The sequence below is a fragment of the Panulirus ornatus genome, chromosome 13, assembly GCF_036320965.1.
Source record: "Panulirus ornatus isolate Po-2019 chromosome 13, ASM3632096v1, whole genome shotgun sequence".
NCBI lineage: Eukaryota > Metazoa > Arthropoda > Malacostraca > Decapoda > Palinuridae > Panulirus > Panulirus ornatus.
In genome coordinates, this window is record NC_092236.1 from 20,880,052 (window position 1) to 20,907,837 (window position 27,786).

General features: G+C 41.1%; 1 protein-coding gene across 2 annotated transcripts in view; it reads right to left on the reverse strand.

The window, feature by feature from the left end:
* LOC139752800 (lysophosphatidylserine lipase ABHD12-like) overlaps positions 1-27,786 on the reverse strand; it is a 68,762-nt gene that overhangs the window by 21,071 nt on the left and 19,905 nt on the right. For both annotated transcript variants that reach the window (XM_071668716.1, XM_071668717.1), the window contains exons 6-7: positions 23,914-24,046; positions 65-182 (exon numbers count right to left, since the gene is read on the reverse strand). In XM_071668716.1, coding sequence (XP_071524817.1) covers positions 65-182; positions 23,914-24,046 — 251 coding nt within the window. The remainder of the gene's footprint in view (positions 1-64; positions 183-23,913; positions 24,047-27,786) is intronic.

Sequence of the window (27,786 nt, forward strand, 5' to 3'; positions counted from 1 at the left end):
TTACAATATGCACTGCTTGTGTTAATTGATAACAAGGAAACCTATGATGGCAATCTAAACTTACTGAGGACAGTGGGTGGAACTTTATTTCATCTTTGATGTTATTAAAGGGCGATTCCAATACAAGTGCAGTAGGGTGGTCTCCCTCTTGGCACAAATCTCCAACAGCATGTGTTGATACTCTGTAAAAGTAAATGAACATATGAATGCACTGGAAAAAGCATTCTTGCACTTTTAGGAACAACTATTCAGTAAAGTTTCAGCTCAGAGCTTGTTTTTATACTAAACTCCTCCTTTGCCCTCTCCATGTAATTCCCTTCAAGCCACTGGGTTAACCTGCTCAAGGCAGGGAACATATGACCAACAATGTTACTGTAATTAACAACTATATTTGACTATATTTGTAATTACCAACACATGGTACAATGAGGGAGTCTTACCCTTATTTTAAACTTCTTCCATTCACATACGAACATATACGACATTCAATCACCATAATAATATCAAGACAAAGAAACACAAAATAAATGCCCTCTGAACACTACTGGCACCAAATTTGGACATGAAAAAGAATCCTTCAACATCCCATACAAATAATTCATTTACTCTAAACAATGCCTCACCTGTAATTTGTAATTACCAACACATGGTACAACGAGGGAGTCTTACCCTTATTTTAAACTTCTTCCATTCACATACGAACATATACGACATTCACTCACCATAATAATATCAAGACAAAGAAACAAAATAAATGCCCTCTGAACACTACTGGCACCAAATTTGGATATGAAAAAGAATCCTTCAACAATCCATACAAATAATTCATTTACTCTAAACAAAGCCTCACCTGTCTGGTCTTCTAACCTCTCCTAAGCAAATATAATAAAGGTGTAAACCACACAAAATAATGCAATCACAACAATCACTGGCTATTTAACAACCACAAACACTTAATACTTTCACAATAAAATACAGATCTTCCCAATACAGTCCTACCACAACATGCTTGGCACTCAACTCTATGCAACAGCATCTGAGCCCTCCCACCCAAACCACTCTATAAGTAACCACCATCTACTTACACTTCAGTAAACTCTACTCACAGATTTCTTCCCCCCCTTCCATCCCTAACAAGTATGTAACAAGTACAAAACACATGCACACTCATTCTTAAACTCCATCCCAACTGACACATGCCCATCAGAAACTATACTCCTCATACAAAATCGAGTCATACTCTCACACTTATGCTCTGGACATCATCCATCACTACAACACACTTTCAACACATCCTAAGTCCCTACATGCCCATGATGCAACTACCATAATTGCCCTGCAGTCTCTGCACTGATAGAAGGAAATCCTAAGGCATATTCAAAATGAGAGGAGGAAACCCTAAGGCATAAAGTAAATAAGTACTTTTATTCATACTTTGTTGCTCTCTCCTGAGTTAGCGAGGTAGCGCAAGGAAACAGACGAAAGAATGGCCCAACCTACCCACATACACATGTATATACATACAAGTCCATACACGCACATATACATACCTATACATCTCAACGTATACATATATATACACACACAGACATATACATATACACACATGTACATAATTCATACTGTCTGCCTTTATTCATTCCCATCACCACCCTGCCACACGTGAAATAACAACCCCCTTCCCCCTCATGTGTGTGAAGTAATGTTAGGAAAAGACAACAAAGGTCACATTCATTCACACTCAGTCTCTAGCTGTCATGTATAATGCACCGAAACCACAGCTCCCTTTCCACATCCAGGCCCCACAGAACTCTCCAAGGTTTACCCCAGACGCTTTACATGCCCTGGTTCAATCCACTGACAGCACATCGACCCCGGTATACCACATCATTCCAATTCACGCTATTCCTTGCACGCCTTTCACTCTCCTGCATGTTCAGGCCCCGATCACTCAAAATCTTTTTCACTCCATCTTTCCACCTCCAATTTGGTCTCCAACTTCTCCTCGTTCCCTCCACCTCTGACACATATATCCTCTTTGTCAATCTTTCCTCACTCATTCTCTCCATGTGACCAAACCACTTCAAAACACCCTCTTCTGCTCTCTAAACCACACTCTTTTTATTACCACACATCTCTCTCACCCTTTCATTACTTACACGATCAAACAACCTCACACCAAACATTGTCCTCAAACATCTCATTTCCAGCACATCCACCCTACTCTGCACAACTCTATCTATAGCCCACGCCTCTCAACCATATATCATTGTTGGAACCACTATTCCTTCAAACATACCCATTTTTGCTTTCGGAGATAATGTTCTCGACTTCCACACATTCTCCTATGCTCCCAGAACTTTTGCCCCCTCCCGCATCCTATGATTCAATTTCGCTTCCATGGTTCCATCCGCTGCCAGATCCACTCCCAGATACCTAAAAACACTTTACTTCCTCCAGTTTTTCTCCATTTAAACTTACTTCCCAACTGACTTGTCCCTCAACCCTATTGTACCTAATAACCTTGCTCTTATTCACATTTACTCTCAGCTTTCTTCTTTCACACACTTTACCAAACTCCGTCACCAGCTTCTGCAGTTTCTCACCCGAATCAGCCACCGGGGCTGTATCATCAGCAAACAACAACTGACTCACTTCCCATGCTCTCTCATCCACAACAGACTGCATACTTGCCCCTCTTTCCAAAACTCTTGCATTCACCTCCCTAACAACCCCATCCATAAACAAATTAAACAACCATGGAGACATCATGCACTCCTGCCACAAACCAACATTCACTGAGAACCAATCACTTTCCTCTCTTTCTACATGTACACATGCCTTATATCCTCGATAAAGACTTTTCACTGCTTCCAACAACTTGCCTCCCACACCATATATTCTTAATATCTTCCACAGAGCATCTCTATCAACTCATCATATGCCTTTTCCAGATCCATAAATGCTACATACAAATCCATTTGCTTTCCTAAGTATTTCTCACATACATTCTTCAAAGCAAACACCTGATCCACACATCCTCTACCACTTCTGAAACCACACTGCTCTTCCCCAATCTGATGCTCTGTACATGCCTTCACCCTCTCAATCAATACCCCTCATATAATTTACCAGGAATAACTCAACAACTTTTACCTCTGGACATTTTGAGCACTCACTCTTTCCACTTTGCCTTTGTACAATGGCAATAAGCACACATTCCGCCAATCCTAAGGCACCTCTCCATGAGTCCATACATACATTAAATAACCTATACCCAACCAAGTTCAATAATACAGTCAACCCCCTTTTTTAATAAAATTCCACTGCAGACCATCCAACCTGCTGCCTTGCCGGGCTTTCATCTTCCCCAAAGCTTTTATTCCTCTTCTCTGTTTTACACAAATCATTATTCCCATAACCTCTCACTTTGCACACACCTCGACCAAAACACCCTTACCGTCTGCCATTCTATCCTTCAAAACACATTCAACAAACCTTCTGAAAATACTCACTCAACTCAATCTTCTCACATCACCACTACTTGTTATCACCTCCCCATTTCGCGGCCCCTCACCGAAGTTTCCATGTGCTAACCTTGTCTTACGCACTTTATTCACCTCTTCCAGAATCTTTTATTTCTACCCTAAAATTTAATGATAATCTCTCATCCCCAACTTATTTGCCCTCTTTTTGACTCTTGCACCTTTCTCTTGACCTCCTCTCTTCTTTCTTTTATACCATCTCCCACTCAATTGCATTTTTTTTCCCTGCAAAAATCGGTCCAAATGCCTCTCTCTTCTCTTTCACTAATAATCTTACTTCTTCATCCCACACTCTCTACCCTTTCTAATCAAACCACCTCCAAATATTTCAGCCACAAGCTATCTTTTGCGCAATCCATCACTGATTCCCTATTACAAATCCCTTTCTCCCCCCCCAACTCCCTCTTACTTCCATCGTTCTAACCCTTTTTCCATTCTGTACTCAGTCTTCTCCTATGGTATTCTAACACAAGTCTCCTTCCAAGCTCTCTTACTATCACCACCCTCTTCACCCAACAATCACTCTTCTTTTCTGAATGACAACATACAAATCTTAACCTTAGGCTACTCTAGACAATGATTCAGACATCCCTCCATTACTCCTTCTCAGACACATTAACATCCAAAAGTCTCTCTTTCGAGCGCCTGTCAATTGACACGTAATCCAATAATGCTCTCTGGCCATTCTCTACTGTACATATGTTATAATTATGTTTATTCTCGCTTTTTAAAACCAGGTTATTTCCCAATCACCAGTCCTTTTTCAGCACAAAATCTACAAGCTCTTCACCATTTCCATTTACATCACTGAACACCCATGTATACCAATTAATTCCCTCAACTGCCACATTAATCACCTTTGCATTCATCACCCATCACTATAACCCGGTCTGTGCATCAAATCCAATATCACATACATTCAGTGCATGCCAAAACACTTGCCTCTCATGATCTTTCTTCTCATGCCCAGGTGCATAGCACCAATAATCACCCATCTCTCTCCATCAACTTTCAGTTTTACCCCAGTAATATATCAATAAAACACAAAATGATGAGGATAAGATTACAAATTGCACTGCTTGTGTTAATTGATAACAAAGGGAAACCTATGTGGCATCTAAACTACTGAGGACAGGTAGGGTGGAACTTTATTTCATCTTTGATGTTTTTAAGAAGGGCGATTCCAATACAATGCAGTAGGGTGGTCTCCTCTTGGCACAAATCGCAACAAGCATGTGTTCGAATACTCTGTAAATAATAACTGAAACATATGAATGCACTGGGGAAAAAGCATTCTTGCACTTTTAGGAACAACTATTCAGGGTAAAGTTTTCAGTCTCAGAGCTTGTTTTTATTACTAAACTCCTCCTTGCCCCTCTCCAGTAATTCCCTTCAAGCCCTGGGTTAACCTGCTACAAGGAGGGGAACATATGTCCAACAATTGTTACTGTAATTAACATCTATTATGTGACTATATTTGTAATTACCCAACAATGGTACAATGAGGGAAGTCTTACCCTTATTTTAAACTTCTTCCATTCACATACGATACATATACGAATTCTATAACCTTATATTATCTAAGGAACAAAGAAACACAAAATAAATGCCTCTGAACACTTACTGGCACAAATTTGGACATGAAAAGGAATCCTTCAACATCCATACAATATAATTCATTTACTCTAAACAATGCCTCACCTGTAATTTGTAATTACCAAACACATGGTACAACGTAGGAGAGTCTTACCCTTATTTTTAACTTCTTCCATTCACTACGAACATTATACGACATTCACTCACCATAATAATATCAAGACAAAGAAACAAAAAAATGCCCTCTGAACACTACTGGCACCAAATTGGGACATGAAAAAGAACCTTCAACAATCCATATCAAATAATTCATTTGACTCTAAACAGAGCCATCACCTGTCTAGTCTTCTTAACCTCTCCTAAAGCAAAATATAATAAAGGTGTAAACCACACAAAATAATGCAATCACAACAATCTTGGTATTTAACCACCACAAAACTTATACTTTCACAATAATATACAGATCTTCCCAATACAGTCCTACCACAACATGCTTGGCACTCAACTCTATGCAACAGCATCTGAGCCCTCCCACCCAAACCACTCTATAAGTAACCACCATCTACTTACACTTCAGTAAACTCTACTCACAGATTTCTTCCCCCCCTTCCATCCCTAACAAGTATGTAACAAGTACAAAACACATGCACACTCATTCTTAAACTCCATCCCAACTGACACATGCCATTTAGAAACTATACTCCTCATACAAAATCGAGTCATACTCTCACACTTATGCTCTGGACATCATCCATCACTACAACACACTTTCAACACATCCTAAGTCCCTACATGCCCATGATGCAACTACCATAATTGCCCTGCAGTCTCTGCACTGATAGAAGGAAATCCTAAGGCATATTCAAAATGAGAGGAGGAAATCCTAAGGCATAAAGTAAATAAGTACTTTTATTCATACTTTGTTGCTCTCTCCTGAGTTAGCGAGGTAGCGCAAGGAAACAGACGAAAGAATGGCCCAACCTACCCACATACACATGTATATACATACAAGTCCATACACGCACATATACATACCTATACATCTCAACGTATACATATATATACACACACAGACATATACATATACACACATGTACATAATTCATACTGTCTGCCTTTATTCATTCCCATCACCACCCTGCCACACATGAAATAACAACCCCCTTCCCCCTCATGTGTGTGAAGTAATGTTAGGAAAAGACAACAAAGGTCACATTCATTCACACTCAGTCTCTAGCTGTCATGTATAATGCACCGAAACCACAGCTCCCTTTCCACATCCAGGCCCCACAGAACTCTCCAAGGTTTACCCCAGACGCTTTACATGCCCTGGTTCAATCCACTGACAGCACATCGACCCCGGTATACCACATCATTCCAATTCACGCTATTCCTTGCACGCCTTTCACTCTCCTGCATGTTCAGGCCCCGATCACTCAAAATCTTTTTCACTCCATCTTTCCACCTCCAATTTGGTCTCCAACTTCTCCTCGTTCCCTCCACCTCTGACACATATATCCTCTTTGTCAATCTTTCCTCACTCATTCTCTCCATGTGACCAAACCATTTCAAAACACCCTCTTCTGCTCTCTAAACCACACTCTTTTTATTACCACACATCTCTCTCACCCTTTCATTACTTACATGATCAAACAACCTCACACCACACATTGTCCTCAAACATCTCATTTCCAGCACATCCACCCTACTCTGCACAACTCTATCTATAGCCCACGCCTCTCAACCATATATCATTGTTGGAACCACTATTCCTTCAAACATACCCATTTTTGCTTTCGGAGATAATGTTCTCGACTTCCACACATTCTCCTATGCTCCCAGAACTTTTGCCCCCTCCCGCATCCTATGATTCAATTTCGCTTCCATGGTTCCATCCGCTGCCAGATCCACTCCCAGATACCTAAAAACACTTTACTTCCTCCAGTTTTTCTCCATTTAAACTTACTTCCCAATTGACTTGTCCCTCAACCCTATTGTACCTAATAACCTTGCTCTTATTCACATTTACTCTCAGCTTTCTTCTTTCACACACTTTACCAAACTCCGTCACCAGCTTCTGCAGTTTCTCACCCGAATCAGCCACCTGGGCTGTATCATCAGCAAACAACAACTGACTCACTTCCCATGCTCTCTCATCCACAACAGACTGCATACTTGCCCCTCTTTCCAAAACTCTTGCATTCACCTCCCTAACAACCCCATCCATAAACAAATTAAACAACCATGGAGACATCATGCACTCCTGCCACAAACCAACATTCACTGAGAACCAATCACTTTCCTCTCTTTCTACATGTACACATGCCTTATATCCTCGATAAAGACTTTTCACTGCTTCCAACAACTTGCCTCCCACACCATATATTCTTAATATCTTCCACAGAGCATCTCTATCAACTCATCATATGCCTTTTCCAGATCCATAAATGCTACATACAAATCCATTTGCTTTCCTAAGTATTTCTCACATACATTCTTCAAAGCAAACACCTGATCCACACATCCTCTACCACTTCTGAAACCACACTGCTCTTCCCCAATCTGATGCTCTGTACATGCCTTCACCCTCTCAATCAATACCCTCCCATATAATTTACCAGGAATACTCAACAAACATATACCTCTGTAATTTGAGCATTCACTTTCATCCCCTTTGCCTTTGCACAATGGCACTCTGCAAGCATTCCACCAATCCTCAGGCACCTCCCAATGAGTCATTCATTTTCTTATTTCTATTTATTTATTTTGCTTTGTCGCTGTCTCACACGTTAGCGAGGTAGCGCAAGGAAACAGACGAAAGAATGGCCCAACCCACCAACATACACATATATATACATACACGTCCACACATGCAAATATACATACCTATACATCTCAACATATACATATATATACACACACAGACATATACATATATTCACATGTACATAATTCATACTGTCTGCCTTTATTCATTCCCAGTGCCACCCGCCACACGTGAAATAACCCCCTCCCCCCCCTCATGTGCGCAAGGTAGCGCTAGGAAAAGAAAACAAAGGCCACATTCGTTCACACTCAGTCTCTAGCTGTCAGGTAATAATGCACCGAAACCACAGCTCCCTTTCCACATCCAGACCCCACAGAACTCTCCAAGGTTAAGCCCAGACGATTCACATGCCTTGGTTCAATCCATTGACAGCATGTCGACCCCGGTATACCACATCGTTCCAATTCACCCTATTCCTTGCACACCAGTCACCCTCCTGCATGTTCAGGCCCCGATCACTCAAAATCTTTTTCACTCCATCTTTCCGCCTCCAATTTGGTCTCCCACTTCTCGTTCCCTCCATCTCTGACACATACATCCTCTTGGTCAATCTTTCCTCACTCATTCTCTCCATGTGACCAAACCATTTCAAAACGCCCTCTTCTGCTCTCTCAACCACACTCTTTTTATTACCACACATCTCTCTTACCCTATTATTACTTACTCGATCAAACCACCTCACACCACATATTGTCCTCAAACATCTCATTTCCAGCACATACACTCTCCTGCGCACAACTGTATCTATAGCCCATGCCTTCGCAACTATATATCATTGTTGGAATCACTATTCCTTCAAACATACCCATTTTTGTTTTCCGAGATAATGTTCTTGACTACCACACATTCTTCAACGCTCCCAGAACTTTTGCCCCCTCCCCCACCCTATGATTCACTTCCGCTTCCATGGCTCCATCCGCCGCCATATCCATTCCCAGATATCTAAAACACTTCACTTCCTCAAGTTTTTCTCCATTCAAACTTACCTCCCAACTGACTTGTCCCTCAACCCTAATGTACCTAATATCCTTGCTCTTATTCACATTTACTCTTAACTTTCTTCTTTCACACACTTTACCAAACTCCGTCACCAGCTTCTGCAGTTTCTGACATGAATCAGCCAACAGCGCTGTAACATCAGCGAACAACAACTGACTCTCTCCCCAAGCTCTCTCATCCACAACAGACTGCATACTTGCCCCTCTTTCCAAAACTCTTGCATTCACCTCCCTAACAACCCCATCCATAAACAAATCAAATAACCATGGAGACATCACACACCCCTGCCACAAACCAACTTCACTGAGAACCAATCACTTTCCTCTCTTCCTTCACGTACACATGCCTTACATCCTCGATAAAAACTTTTCACTGCTTCTAACAACTTGCCTCTCACACCATATATTCTTAATACCTTCCAAAGAGCATCTCTATCAACTCTATCATATGCCTTCTCCAGATCCATAAATGCTACATACAAATCCATTTGCTTTTCTAAGTATTTCTCACATACATTCTTCAAAGCAAACACCTGATCCACACATCCTCTACCACTTCTGAAACCACACTGCTCTTCCCCAATCTGATGCTCTGTACATGCCTTCACCCTCTCAATCAATACCCTCCCATATAATTTCCCAGGAATACTCAACAAACTTATACCTCTGTAATTTGAACACTCACTTTTATCCCCTTTGCCTTTGTACAATGGCACTATGCAAGCATTCTGCCAATCCTCAGGCACCTCATCATGTCATTTTTTTTTCTTTTTTGCTTTGTCGCTGTCTCCCGTGTTTGCGAGGTAGCGCAAGGAAACAGACGAAAGAAATGGCCCAACCCACCCCCATACACATGTGTATACATACGTCCACATACGCAAATGTACATACCTACACAGCTTTCCATGGTTTACCCCAGATGCTTCACATGCCCTGATTCAATCCACTGACAGCACGTCAACCCCGGTATACCACATCGATCCAATTCACTCTATTCCTTGCCCTCCTTTCACCCTCCTGCATGTTCAGGCCCCGATCAAACAAAATCTTTTTCACTCCATCTTTCCACCTCCAATTTGGTCTCCCACTTCTCCTCGTTCCCTCCACCACCGACACATATATCCTCTTGGTCAATCTTTCCTCACTCATGCTCTCCATGTGCCCAAACCATTTCAAAACACCCTCTTCTGCTCTCTCAACCACGCTCTTTTTATTTCCACACATCTCTCTTACCCTTACGTTACTTACTCGATCAAACCACCTCACACCACACATTGTCCTCAAACATCTCATTCCCAGCACATCCAACCTCCTGCGCACAACTCTATCCATAGCCCACGCCTCACAACCATACAACATTGTTGGAACCACTATTCCTTCAAACATACCCATTTTTGCTTTCTGAGATAATGTTCTCGACTTCCACACATTCTTCAAGGCTCCCAGAATTTTCGCCCCCTCCCCCACCCTATGATCCACTTCCGCTTCCATGGTTCCATCCGCTGCCAGATCCACTCCCAGATATCTAAAACACTTTACTTCCTCCAGTTTTTCTCCATTCAAACTTACCTCCCAATTGACTTGAACCTCAACCCTACTGTACCTAATAACCGTGCTCTTATTCACATTTACTCTTAACTTTCTTCTTTCACACACTTTACCAAACTCAGTCACCAGCTTCATACATACATACATTAAATACCCTTACCAACCAGTCAACAATACTATTTGCCATTTCCGTTCTAGCATCACCACTACTTGTTATTACCTCCCCATTAATCCCCTTCACCAATGTTCCCATTAGTTCCCTTGTCTTACGCACATAATTTATCTCCTTCCAAAACATCTTTTCATTCTTCCTAAAATTTAATGATACTCTCTCACCCCAACTCTCATTTGCCCTCTTTTTAACCTCTAGCACCTTTCTCTTGATCTCCTGCCTCTTTCTTTTATACATCTCCCACTCATTTGCACTATTTCCCTGCAAAACCTGTCCAATGCCTCTCTCTTCTCTTTCACTAATATTCTCACTTCTTCGTCCCACCACTCACTACCCTTTCTAATCTACCCACCTCCCACATTTCTCATACCACAAGCATCTTTTGCGCAAGCCATCACTGCTTCCCTAAATACATCTCATTCCTACCCCACTCCTCTTACGTCCTTTGCTCTCACCTTTTTCCATTTTGCACAGTCTCTCCTGGTACTTCTTCACACAAATTTCCTTCCCAAGCTCACTTACTCTCTCCACTATCATTACCCCAACATTCTCTCTCCTTTTCTGAAAACCTCTACAAATCTTCACCTTCGCTTCCACAAGATAATGGTCAGACATCCTTCCAGTTGCCCCTCTCAGCACATTAACATCCAAAAGTCTCTCTCATGCACCTATCAATTAACACGTAATCCAATAACGCTATCTGGCCATCTCTCTTACTTACATACATATACTTATGTATATCTCTCTTTTTAAACCAGATATTTCCAATCACCAGCTCTTTTTCAACAAACAAATCTACAAGCTCTTCACCATTTCCATTTACAACACTGAACACCCCATGTACACCAATTATCCCCTCAACTGCCACATTACTCACCTTTGCATTCAAATCATCCATCACTATAACCCAGTCTTGTGCATCAAAACTACTAACACACTCACTCAGCTGCTCCCAAAACACTTGCCTCTTGTGATCTCTCTTCTCATGCCCAGGTGCACAGGCACCAATAATCACCTATCTCTCTCCATCCACTTTCAGTTTTACCCATGTCAATCTAGAGTTTACTTTCTCACACTTTATCACATACTCCCACCACTCCTGTTTGAGGAGTAGTGCTACTCCTTCCCTTGCTCTTGTCCTCTCACCAACCCTTGACTTTACTCCCAAAGCATTCCCAAACCACTCTTCCCCTTTACCCTTGAGCTTCATTTCACTCAGAGCCAAAACATCCAGGTTCCTTTCCTCAAACATACTACCTATATCTCCTTTTTTCTCATCTTGGTTATATTGACACACAATTTAGACACCCCAATCTAAGCCTTCGAGGAGGATGAGCACTCCCTGCGTGACTCCTTCTTCTATTTCCCCTTTTAGTAAGTTAACATACAAGGAGGGGAGGTTTTCTAGCCCCCCGCTCCAACAGCCAGGATAAAACCCAGGACCCCTATGCAACAAGCGGGAGCGCTACCACTAGGCTATGATTGCCCCTAATAGGGAAATGACTATTCGAATACTATGTACTCGAATTCCTTTCGTCTCGCATAGGTGAGCAATGGGGTCTACACTGGTCACTTCCCATCAGGCTCACACAGCCAACAGATAGCATTTTACCGAACCTAACTGTACAAGGCGGAGGTATATGAATATGAACAAAGTGCATATGAACGCGCACCAGGATCGAACCTGGGACCCCTGTGCAACAGGGTCTAGCTGTCATGTGTATATCCTCCCATATAATTTCCCAGGAATACTCAAGAAACCTATGCCTCTGAATTTGAACACTCACCTTTATCCCCTTTGACTTTGTACAATGGCACTATGCATGTATTCTGCCAATCCTTATGCACTTCATCATGATTCATACATACAATGAATATCCTTACCAACCAGTTAACAACACAGTCACCCCCTTTTATAACAAATTCCACTGCAATACCATCCAAACCTGCTGCCTGGCCGGCTTTCATCTTCTGCAAAGCTTTTACTACCTCTTCTCTGTTTATCAAACCATTCTCCCTGACCCTCTCAATTCACACACCACCTCGACCAAAACACCCTATATCTGCCACTCTATTATCAAACCTTCAAAATGCTCACTCTATCTCCTTCTCACTTCATCATTATATACATTTCTTTTCATACATATTTGCTACTTCCCACATTAGTGAGGCAGTGTCAAGAACAGATGACTGAGCCTTAGAGGGAGAAACTTTACCTTGGCCCTTCTATGCTCCTTCTTTTGGAAAGGTAAAACAAGAGGAGAGGATTTCCAGCCTACCGCTTCCATCCCTCTTACAACATGCATGGAATATGTGGACAGTATTCTTTCTCCCCATCCCAAGGGATAATAAATGTATCCTTGTCATACTTAATACTTGAAGCCACTTAACTCACACCATTCATTCTTCATAACTCTAGTTTTTCCCACGGTGAGCACTATGCGCTAGCCCTGCCTTTTGGAAAAATGGTTGGAGCAGGTGATAGTTGTAGTAGGTAGGAACATTCAAGCTGGAGCATAAGGTAGTGGTAGTTGGTAGGAGCATTAAATAAAAGTAGTCAGTAGGAACAGTAGGTAGAAGCCTCAGCAAACACTACACTACAGTTGCCCAGTGCCAGTGGCCTGTTAAGGGTGTGACACTATAGGCTAAGAAGCGGCAATGAAGTTCACTTGTTATAGTGACTCTATTAACATGGCCACCCCTTTGAGGGAATTTCAACTGGAACAGGTGTCAGGCAATCAAGGTTAATAGGTAGTATGTTTGAGGAGAGAAACCTGGATGTTCTGGCTTTGAGTGAAATGAAACTCAAGGGTAAAGGGGAAGAGTGGCTTGGGAAAGTCTTAGGAGTAAAATCAGGGGTTGGTGAGAGGACAAGAGCTGAGGAAGGAGTAGCACTACTCCTGAAGCAGGAGTTGTGGAAGTATGCGACAGAGTGTAAGAAAGTAAATTCTAGATTGATGTGGGTAAAACTGAAAGTGAATCAAGAAAGATGGGTGATTATTGGTGCCTATGCACCTGGTCATGAGAAGAAAGATCATGAGAGGCAAGTGTTTTGGGAGCACCTAAGTGAATGTGTTAGCAGCTTTGATGCATGAGACCTGGTTATAGTGATGGGTGATTTAGATGCGAAGGTGAGTAATGAGGCAGTTGAGGGTATAATTGGTGTATGTGGGGTGTTCAGTGCTGTTAATGGAAATGGTGAAGACCTTGTGGATTTGTGTGCTGAAAAAAGACTGGTGATTGGGAATACCTGGTTTAAAAAGACAGATATACATAAGTTACATATGCGAGTAGGAGAGATGGTCAAAGGGCATTATTGGATTGTGTTATGATAGGCGTGTAAAAGAGAGACTTTTGGATGTTAATGTGCTAAGAGGGGCAGCTGGAGGGACGTCTGATCACTATCTGTGGAGGTGAAGATTTGTATAAGTTTTCAAAAAATAAGAGAAAATGTTGTGGAGAAGAGAGTGGTGAGAGTAAGTGAGCTTGGAAAGGAGACTTGTGTGAGGAGAGAGCAAGTACAGAAATGGCAAAAGGTGAGAGCATATGACATGAAGGGGAGGGTAAAGAATAGGATGTATTTAGGGAAGCAGTGATTTTTTTTTTTTTTTTTTTTTATACTTTGTCGCTGTCTCCCGCGTTTGCGAGGTAGCGCAAGGAAACAGACGAAAGAAATGGCCCAACCCCCCCCCCCCCCCATACACATGTACATACACACGTCCACACACGCAAATATACATACCTACACAGCTTTCCATGGTTTACCCCGGACGCTTCACATGCCTTGATTCAATCCACCGACAGCACGTCAACCCCTGTATACCACATCGCTCCAATTCACTCTATTCCTTGCCCTCCTTTCACCCTCCTGCATGTTCAGGCCCCGATCACACAAAATCCTTTTCACTCCATCTTTCCACCTCCAATTTGGTCTCCCTCTTCTCCTCGTTCCCTCCACCTCCGACACATATATCCTCTTGGTCAATCTTTCCTCACTCATTCTCTCCATGTGCCCAAACCATTTCAAAACACCCTCTTCTGCTCTCTCAACCACACTCTTTTTATTTCCACACATCTCTCTTACCCTTACGTTACTTACTCGATCAAACCACCTCACACCACACATTGTCCTCAAACATCTCATTTCCAGCACATCCATCCTCCTGCGCACAACTCTATCCATAGCCCACGCCTCGCAACCATACAACATTGCTGGAACCACTATTCCTTCAAACATACCCATTTTTGCTTTCCGGGATAATGTTCTCGACTTCCACACATTTTTCAATGGTTCCATCCGCTGACAGATCCACTCCCAGATATCTAAAACACTTCATTTCCTCCAGTTTTTCTCCATTCAAACTCACCTCCCAATTGACTTGACCCTCAACCCTACTGTACCTAATAACCTTGCTCTTATTCACATTTACTCTTAACTTTCTTCTTCCACACACTTTACCAAACTCAGTCACCAGCTTCTGCAGTTTCTCACATGAATCCGCCACCAGCGCTGTATCATCAGCGAACAACAACTGACTCACTTCCCAAGCTCTCTCATCCCCAACAGACTTCATACTTGCCCCTCTTTCCAAGACTCTTGCATTTACCTCCCTAACCACCCCATCCATAAACAAATTAAACAACCATGGAGACATCACACACCCCTGCCGCAAACCTACATTCACTGAGAACCAATCACTTTCCTCTCTTCCTACACGTACACATGCCTTACATCCTCGATAAAAACTTTTCACTGCTTCTAACAACTTGCCTCCCACACCATATATTCTTAATACCTTCCACAGAGCATCTCTATCAACTCTATCATATGCCTTCTCCAGATCCATAAATGCTACATACAAATCCATTTGCTTTTCTAAGTATTTCTCATATACATTCTTCAAAGCAAGCACCTGATCCACACATCCTCTACCACTTCTGAAACCACACTGCTCTTCCCCAATCTGATGCTCTGTACATGCCTTCACCCTCTCAATCAATACCCTCCCATATAATTTACCAGGAATACTCAACAAACTTATACCTCTGTAATTTGAGCACTCACTCTTATCCCCTCTGCCTTTGTACAATGGCACTATGCACGCATTCCGCCAATCCTCAGGCACCTCACCATGAGTCATACATACATTAAATAACCTTACCAACCAGTCAACAATACAGTCACCCCCTTTTTTAATAAATTCCACTGCAATACCATCCAAACCTGCTGCCTTGCTGGCTTTCATCTTCCGCAAAGCTTTTACTACCTCTTCTCTGTTTACCAAATCATTTTCCCTAACCCTCTCACTTTGCACACCACCTCGACCCAAACACCCTATATCTGCCACTCTGTCATCAGACACATTCAACAAACCTTCAAAATACTCATTCCATCTCCTTCTCACATCACCACTACTTGTTATCACCTCCCCATTTACGCCCTTGACTGAAGTTCCCATTTGCTCCCTTGTCTTACGCACCCTATTTACCTCCTTCCAGAACATCTTTTTATTCTCCCTAAAATTTACTGATAGTCTCTCACCCCAACTCTCATTTGCCCTTTTTTTCACCTCTTGCACCTTTCTCTTGACCTCCTGTCTCTTTCTTTTATACTTCTCCCACTCAATTGCATTTTTTCCCTGCAAAAATCGTCCAAATGCCTCTCTCTTCTCTTTCACTAAAGATGCACATGGCATGAGAAAGGTGGGATGTGGGAAGATTAGAAATGGCAGTGACTGGTGGAATGAAGAAGTAAGGTTGTTAGTGAAAGAGAAAAGAGTGGTATTTGGATGATACTTGCAGGGAAGTAGTGCAAATGACTGGGAGTTATATAAAAGAATGTGGCAGGAGGTCAAGAGAAAGGTGCAAGGGTTGAAAAAGAGGGCAAATGAGAGTTGGGGTGAGAGAGTATCATTAAATTTTGGGGAGAATAAAAAGACATTTTGGAAGGAGGTAAGTTGATGCACAAGACAAGAGAACAAATCAGAACATCGGCAAGTGGGTGGGCAACAACAGGTAGTGATGAAGTGAGGAGATGGAGTGTATTTTGAAGGTTTAATGAATGTGTATAATGATAAGAGTGGCAGATATATGGTGCTTTGGTCAGGTTGGTGTGTGAAGTGAGAGGTTCAGGGAGAATGGTTTGGTAAAGACAGAAAAGGTAGTGAAAGCTTTGCAGAAGATGAAATCTGGCAAGGCGGCGGGTTTGGATGGTACTGCAGTGGAATCTATTAAAAAAGGGGGTAAGGATATTCAATGTATACATGGACCATGGTGAAGTGCCTAAGGATTGGCAGAATGCATGCATAGTGCCATTGTACAAAGGTAAAGGATATAAAGGTGAGTATTCAAACTACATAGGCATAAGTTTGTTGAATATTCCTGGGAAATTGTATGGAGGGGTATTGATGGAGAGGGTGCAGGCATGTACAGAGCATCAGAATGGGGAAGAGCAGCATGATTTCAGAAGTGGATCAGGTGTTTGCTTTGAAGAATGTATGTAAGAAATACTTAGAAAAACAGATGAATTTGTATGTGGCATTTATGGATCTGGAGAATACATATGATAGGGTTGATAATGATGCTTTGTGGAAAGTTTTAAGGTATATAGTGTGGGAGGTAAGTTGCTAGAAGCAATGAAAGTGTTTACCAAAGATGTAAGGCATGTGTATGAGGAGGAAGAGAGAAGAGTGACTGGTTCCCAGTGAAGGTCGGTTTGTGGCAGGGATGTTTGATGTCCCCATGGTTGTTTAATTTGTTTATGAATGGGGTGGTTAGGGAGGTAAATGCAAGAGTTTTGTAGAGAGGGGCAAGTATGCACTCTGTTAGGGATAAGAGGGCCTGGGAAGTTGTTTCCAATGATACGGTTCTAGTGGCTGATTCGTGAGAAACTGCAGAAGTTGGTGACTGAGTTTGGAAAACTGCATGAAAGGAGCAAGTTGAGAGTATATGTAAATAAGAGCAAGGTTATTAGGTTCAGTAGGGTTAAGGGTTAAGTTAATTGGGATGTAAGTTTGAATGGAGAAAAATTGGAGCAAGTGAAGTGTTTTAGATATCTGGGAGTGGACTCAGCAACGGATGGAACCATGGAAGTGGGAGAGAGTCACAGGGTGGGGGAGGGGGCGAAGGTTCTGGGAGTGACGAAGAATGTATGGAAGGAGAGAACGTCATCTTGGAGAGCAAAAATGATCATGTTTGAATGGTAGTTCCAACAATATTACATGGCTTCAAGGTATGGGCTATATATAGGGCTGTATGATGGAGGGTGGATGTGTTGGAATGAAATGTTTGAGAACAATATGTGGTATGAGGTGGTTTGACTGAATAAGTAATGAAAGGGTGAGAGAGATGTGAGGAAATAAAAACAGTGTGGTTGAGAGAGCAGAAGAGAGTGTGTTAAAATAGCTTGGACATATGGAGAGAATGAGTGAGGAAAAATTGACAAAGAGGATATTTGTGTCAGGTGGAGGGAACAAGAAGCGGGAGACCAAATTGGAGGTGAGAGGATGGAGTGAAAAAGATTTTGAGCGATTGGGGCCTGAACATACAGAAGAGTGAAAGGCGTGCAAGGAATAGAGTGAATTGGAACAATGTGGGATACCGAGGTCAATATGCTGTCAATGGACTGGACCAGGGCATGTGAAACATCTGGGGTAAACCATGGAAAGGTCTGTGGGGCCTTGATGTGGATATGAAGCTGTGGTTTCAGTGCATTACACATGACAGCTAGAGACTGAGTGTGAATGAATGTGGCCTTTTTTGTCTGTTTTTCCTGGCGCTATCTCACTGAAGCAGGGGGTAGCGATACAGTTTCCTGTGGGGCGGAGTAGTGACAGGAATGGATGAAGGGAAGCAAGTATGAATATGTACATGTGTAAGTATTTATATGTCTGTGTGTGTATGCATATGTATGTATATGTTGATATGTATATGTATGTATATGTGCGTAAATGGGCGTTTATGTATATATATATGTGTGTACGTGAGTGGATGGGCCATTCTTCGTCTGTTTCTTGGGGCTACCATGCTGATGTGGGAAACAGAGATTATGAAATATATACATATACATTGGTATTTATATTCATTTATCATACTTGATTGCCGTTTCCCGCATCAGCGAGTAGTGCCAGGAAACAGGCAAAGAAAGACCCATCCACTCGTATACACACATACATACATATGCGCCCATACACATACATATACATATCAACTTATACACATACATAAACACACATGCACATATTTATACCCACTTGCCTTCGTCCATTCCCAGCGACATCCTACCCCAGAGGAAACAGCATCGCTACCCCCTCCTTCAGCGAGGTAGCACCAGGAAAAACACACAAAAAAGGCCACGTTTGTTTACACTCAGTCTAGCTGATAAGTGCAATGCACTGAAACCACAATTCCCTATTCACATCCAGGCCCCACAAACCTTTCCATGGTTTACCACAGATGTTTCACATGCCCTGGTTCAGTCCACTGACAGCAAGTTGACCCCAGTATACAACATAGTTCCAATTCACTCTATTCCTTGCATGCCTCGCACCCTCCTGCATGTTCAGGCTCTGAATGCTCAAAATCTTTTTCACTCCAACCTTCCACCTCCAATGTGGTCTCCGGCTTTTCCTTGTTCCCTCCACCTCCGACACATATATCCTCTGTCAACCCTTCCTCACTCATTTTCTCCTTATGTCTAAATCATTTCGACACACCCTCTTCTGCTCTCTCTCAACCACACTCTTTATTATCACACATCTCTCTCACCCTTTCATTACTTACTCGATCACATAAGTCCTGAAACATTCCATTTCCAACACATCCACTCTCCTCCGCACAACCCTATCTATAGCCCATGCCTCACAACCATATAATATTGTTGGAACTACTATTCCTTCAAACATGCCCATTTTTGCTCTCTGAGATAATGTTCCCTCTTTCTACACATTCTGCATCACCCCTAGAACCTTCACCCCCTTCCCCACCCTATGACTCATTTCTGCTTCCATGGTGTCATTTGCTGCCAAGCCCACTCCCAGATATCTAAAACAATTTACTTCCCCCAATTTTTCTCCATTCAAACTTACATCCAAACGAACTTGTCCCTCAACCCTACTGAACCTAATAACCTTGCTCTTATTCATATTTACTCTCAACTTTCTCCTTTTACACACTTTTCCAAACTCAGTCACCAACTTCTGCAGTTTCTCACTCAAAGCAGCCTCCAGTGCTATATCATTGGCAAACAACTTAACCACTTCCCTGGCTCTCTCCTCCCGACAGACTCGCCTCTCTCCCCAAAACTATTGCATTTACCTCCCTAACCACCCCATACATAAACAAATCAAACAACCACGGGGATATCACACACCCCTGCCACAGACGCCCTTCACTGGGAACCAACTACTCTCCTCTCTGCCCACTCTTACACATGCCTTACACCCTTGATAAAAACTTCTCACTACTTCTAGCAGCTTAATCTCACACCATATATTCTTAATACCTCCCATAAAGCATTTCTATCCAGATCCATATATGCCACATTGGTATTTTTCACAAACATCCTCTACCACTTCTAAAACCACACTGCTCCTTCCCAATCTGGTGCTCTGTACATGCCTTCTCCCTCAAGCAATATCCTCCCATACAATTTTTCAGGGATTCTCAACAAACTTATGCCTCTATAGTTTGAAAAGTCACCTTTATCCCCTTTGCCTTTATACAATGGCACTATACATACATTCTGCCACTCATTAGGCACTTCTCAATGATCCAAACAGACACTGAATATCCCTACCAACCAATCAATAACACAGTCACCCTTTCTTAATAAATTCAACTGCGATACCATCCACTTTTGCCAGATTTCATCTTCTGCAAGGCTTTCATCGCCTCTTCTCTCTTCACCAAACCACTCTCCCTAACCCTCTCACTTTGCACACCACCCTGTCGAAAACACCTTACATCTGCCACTCTATCAACAAACATTAAGTAATCCTTCAAAATCACTATATGTTATCACTTCCCCCTTTCCCCCTTCACCAATGTTCCCATTTCTTCTTTTGTCTTTTGCTCATTATTTAACTCTTCTCGAAACATCTTTTTATTCTCCCTACAGTTCAGTGATACCCTCTCACCCCAACTCTCATTTGCCCTTTTTCATCCCATGCACCTTCCTCTTGACTTCTTGCAGCTTTCTCTTATACATCTCCCAGTCATTAGCACTCCTTCCTTGCAAGACCATCCAAATGCCTCTCTATTCTTTTCCACTAGCAAATCTACTTCTTTATCCCAACTCTCATTACCCTTTCTAATCTGCCCATCTCCTATCTTTCTCATGTCACATGCATCTCTTGCACCTGACATCACTGCTTCCTGAAATATATCTCACTCCTCACCCACTCTCCTCACTTCATTTGCTCTCACCTTTTGCCATTCTACACTTAACCTCTCCTGGAATTTCTTCACACAAGGTTCCTTTCCAAGCTCACTTACTCTCACTACTCTCTTCTTCCCGGCATTGTCTCCTCTTTATTGAAAACCTCAACAAATCTTCACCCTTAACTCCACAAGATGGTGATCAGATATCCCACCAGCTGCCTCTCTCAGCAAATTTACATCCAAAAGTCTCTCTTTTACATAATCTAATAATGCCCTCTGACCATCTCTCCTACTCACATACATATACTTGTGTACATCTCTTTATTTAAAACAAGGTATTCCCAATCATGTCTTTTTTCAGCACAAATCCACAACCTCCTCACCATTTCCATTCACAACTCTGAATATCCCATGCACACCAATGATACCCTTAATTGCCACATTATTCACCTTCGAATTCAAATCACCCATCACTAATAAATGGTCTCACGCACCAAAACTGCTGACACACTCATTTGCTCCCAAAACACGTGCCTCTCATGATCTTTCTCTTCTCATGACCAGGTGCATGAGCACCAATAATCACATATCTCTTGCCATCCACTCTAGTTTTACCCAAATAAAACTAGAATTTACTTTCTTAAACTCTATCATGCTCCCACAACTCCTGATTCAGGAGTAGCTCTACTCCTTCCTTAGTTCCTCTCCTCTCACAAACCCCCAACATAACTCCTAAGATGTTTCCAAACATATCCATTTCCACATGACTGTCTAATGACAGGATTAAACAAGGAATCCCATTACAGACTCAAAACCATCTGAAAATAAAAAACTTCAGGTTATTACATCTGCTATTACATTCATCTGAAATAGATGTAAAGACATATCCTCCACTGAATCTAATTCATTCATGAATGAACACAAGGCCTTTAATATTTTTACTCTAAGATTGGTTCACTTTCTATCATTGTATTTGTTTGGCCTTAATACACTGATACACTGTCACTCATGTATTCTCATTTGCTCCATAACTTATATGTTCAAATCTATCTTCATTAAATTCCATAAAGTTCACCTGCCGATTTGTCACATGTCGTCTAATCTTTTTTGGCATTTCCTTATGATCAGCTTTTGATGCAATCATTCTGTTTATGCTGGTGTCATTTGCACAGTGCCTTGCTATGCCTTCTTTTAATGCTCTGTTGATGTCCGATATTAAAAAGAGTAAACAGGCTAACATCATTCCTTGTGGTGTGCTTGAGAGAACTTCTTCAGACATGATTCTGTTCTGTTTGCTACAACTACTTCTGAACTTCTGTTAGTTAAAATTCTGTATTCCATCTAATCATCTCACACATATAGTTATGTTTAGCTACTTTCTCGAGTAAAATGTGGTTTGCTTCTTCAAATGTCTTTGGATAATCAAGAAAAAGTGTACACTCTCTCACCTTGCATCAGACTTTCAAATGTCATTGGAAACAGCTAATAATTGGGTCTGCAAAGTTTTTCCTGGTGCAAATCCATGTTGGCCTTTGTTTATGTGGCCATTTTGGATCAGGTATGCTTATATGTCCTTTATTGCCCATTTAGAGACTTCTATTACATGTGAAATCAAGCTAACTAACCTATGCTGCTTAGGTATTAGCTTGAATCCTTCTCCGAATATCAATACTGCATGTACCATTTTGTGAATGCCTGAAATTTTGCTTCCACCCTGACTTTGCTCTATCATAATATCATTAGTTTTGCAAATGCTGCTTTTGTCTTCTGAAAGATGACAAGTATATCATCTGGTCCTAGAGCTCAATTTTTCCTGGCCAGATAATTGCTCAGATAATGTCATCTGATATCTCAATATGTAATTCATTTTCATCATTTTGATAAAAAGTTCATTATTCACTTTTTCTCTGCATTCTGAGCTGCATAGCATTCTTTTTATTGTTCAGTTAACATTCTGCATATTTCCTTCGAGTCATTTTCATACTTTTCTCGCACTTTCAAGGGTCGTCTCCAATTTCTTGCATAGTGGTATGCGAACAATAACTTTGGGTTCCTTTCCACATTTTGTATAAATCTCTCTTCATTCATTCTCTGTTCACTTCTATGGTATTTCATTATTTCCTCATCTGTATTCCTTATTTTCTTAACAAGCTCTAACCTTTTCTTCTTTTCCCATGCTCTTTTATATTCAATCACACTTTTCTGTCCCTTGGTATCTTTTGTTTTGTTTGGTATTAACCCAATGACTATTTGTCTAATTTTCTCAAGAGTACATTTTTGTGTTTGTGACTAGGATATTACCTTTAAAGATCATATTCCAAACTGTATTCAAAATGTTTTCAGCGACTGTGTTTGTTACAAGGTTATTACCTTTGAATAGGCTTCTACAGCTTATATTCAAAATCCTTTCGATGATTGCTCTCCCGTCTGATGCTTCATGTCATTTAACCTTTTGATGTCCTTCGCTGCTGCATCCCACTCACATTTGTTTATTTCCACAGAGTATGCTGCAGTGAATTCTATGATATTATTATCTGATAGAGGCCGGTTTCATTCACTTGTAACCTTAAAATGTGTTATAAAATGTGTTATGTCATTTGTGAAGATACAATCATTGTATTATTCCCTCTTATTGGTCTGTGGTTTACTGTAACTGGAGAGAGAGAGAGAGAGAGAGAGAGAGAGAGAGAGAGAGAGAGAGAGAGAGAGAGAGAGAGAGAGAGAGAGAGAGAGAGAGAGAGAGAGAGAGAGAGAGAGAGAGAGAGAGAGACAGAGACAGAGAATCATTATCATATATATATAAACACCATATTTTTATCATTACAAAATAATTCCAAAAGTACATACCCTGTGCCAAGTGAGTGACCCCAAACAAATAAAGGTGAAGAGCCAATCTTTTCATGTACATATCTATACACAACTTTTGCATCATGCACCACCCCTGGTTCATTTGGCTGCACAGGGGAAGAGTCTGCATAGCCTGTAGGTAAAGACACAGAAATCTGATATAGCATCCGTCATAAAATTATATTTTCCTGCTCAAATGAGTTATACCCTATTTGCAACTACTTGCTTGTACTGTTCACGTAGGGAGTCAAACGTGTGAGCTCCAATCTCTTAAACATACTCTACTCTCATTTAGCTTATAAATCTATGTATGCCGACTTGTATTGACCATACATTTAATCACTTTATTCCATTCCTCCACTATTCTTATGCTATAAAAGATATTTAATCACTTTATTCCATTCATCCACCATTCTTATGCAATAAAAGAAGGTATCTAACATGTTTCTTGGTTGATTTCATGCTGTGTCCTCTGATTGTCGTAACTCTACATCTCTAGAAGAACTGTTCACTGCCTTCATCATTAATCTGGTTTAGAAACTTGAAGGTCATTGATGAGGTCATCCCTCACTCTATTCTCTTCCATGATGATTAAATTAAAGGTTTCTAGCCTTTCCCCTGTACCTCAGCTCCCTTAATTTTGGCATCATCTTTGTTGCCCTACTCTTGAGCTTCTGTATTAGCTCTTTGTTCCTCTTTTGGTGTGGTGACCAAACTTAGAGAAGTTATTTTCAGTTTTGGCCTTAAGAGGGATATGAACCAGCTTAATAAAAATTTCTCAATCATATACTTGAGAGCTATTCTCATATTTGCCAGTAGACAGTTGGTTTCCTTACTTATTTTGATACTGTGGGACTCTGGTTGTGGGTTAGGGATGATGTTGACTCCCAAATCCTTTTCACAAACAGAATCCTGGATCTTGTTACCACCTGGAAACAATCATATTGAGGCCCTCTATCAATATGATCCATTGCCATTACATTTGTTGAAGATAAATTTCATCAAACACGTGTCAGACCAACTTTGGAGTGTGGCAAGGTCCACTTGCAATATGATGCAATCCTCCACCTTTTCATCATCTAAGGAGTCCATATCTTTAAGAAAGTCATCTAAATAGACCAAGAGGATAATGGTTCTAGAGCAGACCCCTGTGGCACTCTTCTGATGCCCTTGACCCATTCTGAGAAAACTCCCAACATGCATCCTTTGTTCCCTTCCACTTAGATTATCTTCAATCCATTGAAGAGGTTTCTCCCTGAATTTGACAGGTGACTCAACTTATTAGTCAGCCTCCCATGCAGTACAGTGTCAAATGCTTTCTGGCAGTTCAAATATAGACAATCTACCCAGTCTTCCCTTTAGTTTATGACAAAGCTCTCTCTTGTAGAAATCTAAGTTTGTTACACATGACCTCCTTTCCCTAAAACCATGCTGTCTATCACTTCAGTGATTTCTCTTCTATGGAAAGTCATTCATATTCTTTCTATTATCTTCTCTAGAGCCTTACAGAACACACTTGTCAAAGACCTGTTTGTAATTCAGTTTTCCTGATATCCTTTGTTATACATAGGCAAGATGTTTGGCACTGCTACTGTGCAATGACATCTTGAACTGTCCACCAAGAGGTGTCTCTTGGCATCTGCATATATATTCAGCAAATATGGTGAAATTTCAGTAGGAACATGAGCCTTGTATGGGCCAAGACCTTTGAGCATTTTGTTAATGTCTTTTCTAGATATCTCAGCATTTTCTAAAACATCCTCTCCAGTAAAACTCACTGGTGATGGGGCTATAATGCCTTCCACCGTGAAAAAACTATTGAACTTGTGATTCAGTTCCCCACATATCCTTACATCATCCTCTACAATTCTTCCTTTTGTAACTGTTAGCTTGATTAGCTTATCTTTAACTCACAATTTACAAGTGATGAATTCTTAGAAGTTTTGGATATTTTCCTGCCTTGTCCACAATCTTCTTTTCAAAATTTCTTTGTACTTCTCTTATCCTGCTATACTCATTGCTTGTTTCCTTACACCTAGCAAAATCTGGCTGGCTGGAGTGTCATCTATATCTTCACATTTGCACATCTTGAGGCTCCTTTGCATTTTGACATTTTAAATTGAACCATTTTTCCCTCCACCTTAACATTTCCTCTATATTCAAGGATATAGGTACCCACAATCCAACTCTTTTACTGTAAATTTCACAGAAACTCTTGACTACTGGTTCTTGGCTACTGAACTCAAATTCCCAATCTGTTACTGTGGACACTGTTGAGGTTTAAGTAGTTTCCATGATCATACCTCCCCTTTAGATCTTGTTTCACCTCTGTTCTTTTTAATTCCTCACTTACCACATAGTTAAACTTAAACAGTACACAATCACTTTTTCCAAATGGTGTATCGAATACAATGTTCTCATTACCTGTTACTGTGTGAAGGTAATGCCTATTGACACTCTTACAATCATATGTCTCCATGACTCCCTGTAATCATGAGAATTTTAACTTTTCCAATCTATTTCTTTATTGCTGGAATCCTCAATCATCAGAGAAGTGCATGTTTTATGGCTTCCTGTATCATCCTGATTGTTCCTTTGTTGTATATTTGTTCTGGATCATCGAAAGTCTTTCGAGGATTACATAAACAAAACTGTACATTTATTTCCTTCAGTTATTCTTCCCATTATGTATTGTCTGAATGGGCCATCTTCCCTTATTTCTTGAACTTATGGCTATCTTTTATTAATAGACCCAAAGTGTCCCTTTCTTTGCCTCACATAAACCTCTTGGCAGACCAGGTGGGACTTTCTCTCTTTGGTAGATTTTGCTCCCACAACTTCACCAATAGCAGGTGCAATTTTGCTACTACAATCAATAAACTCTAGCTCTTTACCAATTACTACCAATATGTCAATGTTTGTACACATTACACTCACTCTGACATATCCATCACCTAAAATTCCCGATCTGTCTGCAGTGCTGTAAGGGCTTTCTGTCCTTTATCCCTTTTGACATCTCTCCCTTTTTTGCCTTCTGATTGTATTTTTGCTTTTTCATTTATGATAACTCCAGGACCTCTTTTTAAGAGAGTCTTGACCCTAACCACGACCTTTTACCAGAGGTGCCTGTAGCCCTGAGCTGTACTACTTCCAAAGGCAGGAAAATGGGGACTCATTTGGAGGGAGACGTTCGATGATGAGACTACTTCCTCTGATACAGCCTCATCAAAGGTGACTTTTCACTTGCGGTGGAAACTCGTGCAAGTGGAGTCTGGTAACACCTTCATGTCTTTATGTCATCTATCTTTTTATGATTATCCCAGTCTTATTATCAAGTACGGACTATACCTAAAAAAGCTTACCATCAATATACCACACTCTTTTATGATGTAAAAAAGACTATCTAATTCAGCAACTGTTAGTGCTTCATAGGCAAATCAAATGACATATAGATTCTTACTGGTGATGAAGGATTGAGGTAGGTGGTGGTGGAGTGGGATGAATAGTTTGTCAATCAATCGAAATTACGTTTATTCATTTCAGTGGTATGCAATATCTTAGTAAAATAAAGATAGGTAGAGGTATAAGTATGGAAGTGATGAAAGAACCAAGGGAATGGAGCATGTGGTACAGCTAAACTGAGTGAAAAAAAAAAAGAGGGGTTGTATGAGAGATCTGGCATGGCAGGAAATGCAAAGGGATTAAATCATGGAGTGGTATAGCGGGTGAAATGCAAGATTCTGAGGTGGTTAGGAAATGTGGAAATAAAGCAAGATGGGGAGTTTACATGAAGAGTATACAATAGTATGATTAAAGGGTTTAGTGAGAAAGGAATACCACCAATGACATGGGGAAATAGAATGGAGGAGAAAT